At 41.9% G+C, this 6,000-nt stretch overlaps 1 protein-coding gene across 8 annotated transcripts in view; it reads left to right on the forward strand.

Moving 5' to 3' along the window:
• TEX11 (testis expressed 11) overlaps positions 1–2,877 on the forward strand; it is a 33,038-nt gene extending 30,161 nt beyond the window's left edge. For 4 of the 8 annotated variants that reach the window (XM_055727113.1, XM_055727108.1, XM_055727110.1 and 1 more), the window contains 3 exons: positions 123–243; positions 1,166–1,330; positions 1,871–2,877. In XM_055727113.1, coding sequence (XP_055583088.1) covers positions 123–243; positions 1,166–1,330; positions 1,871–1,960 — 376 coding nt within the window. In that variant the 3' untranslated portion in view covers positions 1,961–2,877. Of the gene's footprint in view, positions 1–122; positions 244–1,165; positions 1,331–1,870 lie in introns of those variants that run through there. The other 4 variants (XM_055727107.1, XM_055727111.1, XR_008735180.1 and 1 more) reach the window with 3 other exon arrangements.
• The last annotated feature ends 3,123 nt before the right edge of the window (positions 2,878–6,000 follow it).

Below are 6,000 nucleotides of genomic sequence, written 5' to 3' on the forward strand. Positions count from 1 at the left end.
CCAAGTTGGACATGTCTGTCTGACAATCATAAGAGACCTAAGTTAGTGTGCTGCTGATATTAAAAAGTAGCTGTTTGTGCACATATTTAATGTTTCCTCTTCTGCTCTGTTTTGATTCTCAGCAAATGCTTACATAGTTTGATTGATCTTTCATTGCCGGCTGGATTAACGGACTTGGATATCTGTGTACTGCAGGAGGTGTGGGACTACTTTGAAGATGCTCTGAATGTAGTGAGCAGCACAGTAAGTTGAACAGGAAAACAAGAGATTGGGAAGTGATGCTGAGCACATTTTAAAAAAATTCTCATTGGACTGAGACTAATTAGTAGACTGAACATTATATAGTGTTATATGTGGAGCACCTAAGACTTCTTCAGTAAAAGATACACTGAAATTACCTCAAAAGAAATGCCTCTTGAATATTTATGACTGAATGACGAATTTCCTTGGATTTTGTAAGGGCTTTCTTAGAGACATTTAAGGCCAAATTTTCAGTGCCTATTTTAGAATCTTCTTGAGCTAGAACATCCATCTTTCGTCCTTGCTTTCTACATTCTTACACTGAATATATTTTTTTAAATGCAGATTGCTTTTCCAGATCAGTTTAAAGCCAGCTAAAATTTGGATACCAGTCTTGCTTTTTTTCCCAGCTCTGTTTTGTTAAATGTATTTGGGAACTTAGTAAGTTACTATTTTTTCCACATAACTAGAACTAGATTCTTGTGGCACTACGTGTCTTGTTTCTGTGAAGACAGGTATATGGAGAGTAAAATCTTTATTTCAGTAAGCATTTTTGCTGCTCCTTTCAGGGCTGAAGCATAATGCTGTATAGTGAAGGCAGTTGTACAGAGGAAATCAGACATTTCCACTTAAAATTTCCTAGGTAAAACTCAGTTAAGGAGTATTCCTGTTCAGGACTAATGAAGCCAATACTGTGTTTCATAGCTTCATTCCATTGTATGGCTGTTTCTTTAGTCAGGTTTGAATGTCTCTCCTTCTGTAAAGGTGGCATAAAGATACGCTGTTTCTGACTTCCCCAGAAAAGAATGTGTCCGCAACCATGCCTGCCTTTCCCTGAAGTTCTCATCTATAACTTTGCTAATGTCAGATTTAAAGTGAAGAGTCTATTTTCTGATGAGCTGCTGCTTCTTGTTTGCTCCACCAGGATGCTTACCCAGAGATGGAGATACTTTGGTTGATGACAAGAGCCTGGAATACAGGAATACTTCAGTATACTGTTGGTAAATATAATGAAGCTGAGCAGTGGTGTGGATTAGGAATGCGTTTCCTCAGTCACTTAGGACCTCTGAAGAAAAGCTATGAAAGCCATGTAAGTGAAAGCAGATGGATTTGAGGATGTGGGATCGGATGTCTGGCTTGAATTTGAGATATGCATCTGGGTGAAGAAACCACTGCAAATGATCTTTAAAGGGTTTTAGGAGAAGCGTGGTACCTAAGTATTTTGGGAGAGCTTGATGCTAAAACATTTTTTCAAAGTGAGGCCAGAAAATATTTGATAGGCAATAGAAAGAGTAATGTAGCGTCCTTTTACGGGAAGGATCGTGTAGATGGATTACTGAAAAAAACTATTTGTGGCCATGGGAGAACCCTTGTACCTTGCCTTCTTTCACTGAAGTCAAGGTGCTGTACCGGTTTACTTAAATCAGCTGTTGTATGATCTGGTTTTTTTTCTAGTATAATCTAATGTCTTGTAAAAAGGGTTTAAGCTGATGTGAATAAAATCATTGTAGCTCATCTTTTGAGGTGTAGCTTAGCCGCTTCATGTGAGGGAGAAATTTCAGGGCTAGTATCTCTGTAGAAAGCAATGACACTTTTTCTTACTCTGTCACAACTAAGCTTCTCTCTACAGTTTGTAGCTGGTGCTCCTACCTTGATTCAGCACAAGTGCAAGTGTGGCTGGTGTATGCAGTCATTGTTCATTCTCTTATGCACAAGCTGAGCAATCAAGAGCTGGTTGCAACTTTTATACCACTTTAAGTACATTTGTTAAGACAATAAGAACTGAGATCACGCCCTTCCAATCTCAACCATTCTGAAATTCTGGGAATAGGTTTATTCACTGATGTAAGACTCAGCTATGAGCTTATACTTTATGTCAGTATAAATAAAACTACCTTTGTTAGGTTGCACTGATTTTAGTATTTTTTTCTTAAACCACTGTAAATCTGAGCCAGAATCTTTGTATCAATCTGAAATTTTAGGTTTAGAAGGTGGTGGTACTTCCACCTATTCCTTTGCTTTTGTTCCCTGTTGGTTTGTTGTATTATCTAATTGAATGTTACAACTTTATCTATCGTTGACAACTGTGGTGCTTATATTCTCCAGATGATTGGTCTTTATAGTGAGGTTCTGGACAAATTGGACAGAGCAAAAGGGTTTCTTCCAAATGAAGAATAATGACAGCCACAGCTACAAAAAAGGAGGAAGCAGTCATTCTTGGACATGTTCTGATGAATGAAAGAGGCTGATAGCTCTGCAAAGGCATGGGGTCATAGGAGCAGTGGAAAAGAGACCAGGATCTCCTTGTTGGCAATTAAGTTATGTACTTTTTGGGAAGTGTTTATAAATGTAACTGTTTTCCTCTAGGAAATAGTTTTCGTTCTCTGGAGTATTATAACAGTTAGAAATAAATACTTAATTTTTTCATGAGACATGTCTGCTGTTGTGTAACAGGTTGGTTTAAATACCTGATTTTAGTAAAGTGACAAGGAGAACAATAAAAGTATTCCAAGACCAGGCATCCCCTCTGGATGCCATAGCTGCCTTGCTACATAAGTATTTATCAGATTGTTTAGTATTCAGTCCCTTTCAGTATGGACAAGAATTCAGAAGCTGTTTGTCAGTTCCACAATTTAGTTAGAATAAAAAAGGGCAGGTACTATACAGCTCACAGAAAAGCTAAAGCTTTGACTAGGTACTGCTCTTTATGGACTACTGGGACACATGTGCTCCTCCTGTTTGAACTAACTGAACTTTAGTCCAGGCAGGTGCTCAGCAAGTAGGCCTAATCAAAGTTAATCCTGTTGTGTAAGGCTATCAGTGAGAACTCGGCACCAAACCAAAAAGAAAGAATGGTTTGGCTGGAGACTGGGCTGGTAAATGGCTGAAACTGCATTAACACCGCAGAAGGTCTGACTACAAATCAGTCACTTCACGCTATAAATGTCTGCAGCCATCAGGGCCCTGAGCTCTCCCTCCACAGCACCTGGCTGTGCGGCAGTGATCTCCCCTTCAGTAGGGACGCCTCTCAAGGTTACCCCTTGAGGCTGAGAGATCCCTTACCTGACACCAGACATCGATGAGTTGGTAAGTGACCTTTTTTGCATGCATGTAACATTTAAAATACATATAGTATGCTTAAGCAATAACCTCCATGTCTCTCTTCTTTTCGTAGTTTGAGTAAATCAAATATTAGTGATTTTAGTGCTTTTTGTGTGCACCAGGCACCACTTTGTATCCTAGAGCTGAAGCTAGAAAACCCACCCTTTGCAAAGCTGCCACATCCTCATGTCTGTTGTGCAGCTGCACACTGTCATTCCCTGAAGGCAGCACCATGAGGTGGGAACGTACTGTGCTAGATGCTTTGCAGTACTGCACAGGTTAGTGCAGCTTCTGGATAATAGTGCAAAAATGGGACTCCCCGAAGGAGTGAATTATATTGAAGGTGCCAACCAGAGAAGTATTGGGAAGTTTATAGGATCTGGTGCCTGCTGATAGCAAGATACTGGATGCTGCAGCTGAGACCGGTGCTGTGCCCCTGCTAGTTTGTCGTGAAATGTCATGTTGCTCTTCAGGCTCAACTAGCTAGAACTACGCATTGGTAGGAACAGCAAGGTTACTTTGTGGAAATAAGCAGGATGCAAAGATGAAAGCAAAAATAATTATGTTCGGCTGAAGGTCATGTACGTGTTCTTGTTTGTGAGGTCATCTACAGGGCCTTTATTCTTCAGGCTGAGGTTGTATAAGCAGAGGAGGCCACTTCCACTGAACTTCAGTGGCATTCTGCTTATGGTACCCAGGCAAATCACCCAGGCTGCCTGGTGCAGATGGCTCCTGTGAGACACATAGGAGGATGGGTCTGTTTAAATTCTCCACCTAGTGTGCTTGGTTTACCAGGTCTAATTTGAATCTCTCTGAGCCACTGCTTTCAGATCTTTAATGCACAATGTTCTGTCTGTTTAAGAAACACCTCTGAACCCATAAAAAGCCAGGTGTCAAATGCCACAGCAAATTCTTTAGGAGTCGCAGTTTTGGAGATGTATGCTGCATCACATTAATGGAGGGACTGTAAACGATGCCATAGAGTCAAAGGTATCCATTGCTGCCTGTAGTATCTCCTTGGTGCCTGCTGGGCTGGTTTTAATTACTGTTCTCAGTTCTGACTGGCACAAACACATAAACAGGTAAAGGTGTCACACTGTACCAGATGAAAAGGTCATGTTTGCCTAGTAAGCGTAGCAGGTAATTATATACAGCCATAGAAGGCAGCAAGCATTAAATGCGGGTTTGCCTACAGCTAGAATTGTTTGAATTTTTTCCTTGGAGATGCACAATTTGATTTCTTTTATGCTACAGACTTTGCTAGGGAGTCCAGATCAGATCAGTTACAGAATCTGCTGATAGTACTTTTCACCTCTTCTCTGTACATTTTTTGTATTGTACGTTTTAGTCTAGGCTTAGTATTTGCCACAGGTTTCCAATAGGGAAAAAATTCCTGTCCTAGTTGAATCAGACCTTAATTGGCTGGATTTCCAGTGGCCATTCCTAATAGGTAATTTGTGTGTAGTCACTCTGTTTTGCAGGTGTTTGTGCACTGAATTTGCTAGTATAAATGCAGGCTGGTCTAGTGTTTACTAAGCTAAATGTTGCTCTATAGTTCAGTAGCCTAGCTAGGATGACTGTGGGATACAAGCCTTTTTAAGCCAGCAACAGCTGACCCGGAGGAAAAAAAAAAAAAAAAATTAGTGCTGCTTATTCTTCCCCCAGTCTGCTCTTTTTATTGATCAGTTTTGTTGCAGCATCGTTTCAGCTTTAGAGAGTCGTCTGGGTGCTCATCCTGAGATGTTAGCAGGTTGCTCCAGAGGGTGGCATTGCAGCAGTAGTTTCTGATTTACACGTCATTGGGGAAGCTACAGGCTGTGCTGGACATTTGCTCCGAGAACACAACTGTATCCTCTAGAGTAGTAGTTCACAAATTTCCCCCCTTTCCCCAGCCTGTATTTTATGCCCTGTCTTTTTTTCTAATCTGATAATTTCTTAACAGTATGGGGAGCAGCAACAGTCTAGAGGCACAAGGGAAATGCAGTGCCACTTGGAGAACAGGTCTAGGGAGAGGGTATTTTTACCGCCAAGCCACTAGGAACGTGGCTGCAGGGGACCTGCCCAGAAAAAACAAGTTTTTGCTGAGAAGAGTGTGGGAGTGGGGCAGGGCAGGGAAGACAGAGCCATAGATGCTGAGCCCTGGTGCCCCTTCTGCCACCTGTCACCACCAGAGGCACCTGCAGTAGGAGCACTGGCTTTCCAGCAGCTTTCCACCTGGGGTGCACCTTGGACTGCCTCCCACCACACAGCTTGGGAAGAGCTTTGCTGCTGTGAATTTTGTGGCTGCACTGAGCATTCTGGAGAGGCAGGAAGAAGAGGGGCTGACCTGGTCACTAGCACTTAGAACCGAAGTGATCACAGTAGTCAGAAATCAAGGTAATTGGAAGAGGGCTGAAGCTCATTAGAGGATTGGGCAGAAGCCTTTTGTCAAGTAGTGCACTGGAACTCAGGGGAGGAAATACCACCATCACCCCTGTGGTAAACCAAATGCGGCCCCAACAAAGTACTGCTTGTCCCACAGTGTGTGCTTGTGCCATTAACAGGTGCTGCACTGACTGACCCAAACAACTTAATGTTTTTCCTTAGGGTTAAAAAAACCCCTAAAGTCAAACAACACAACCCTCATTTTGGAGGCGAGGGATATAAATAAACACTAAA

This window comes from Falco cherrug, chromosome 15, assembly GCF_023634085.1.
Source record: "Falco cherrug isolate bFalChe1 chromosome 15, bFalChe1.pri, whole genome shotgun sequence".
In the NCBI taxonomy this organism is placed as follows: domain Eukaryota; kingdom Metazoa; phylum Chordata; class Aves; order Falconiformes; family Falconidae; genus Falco; species Falco cherrug.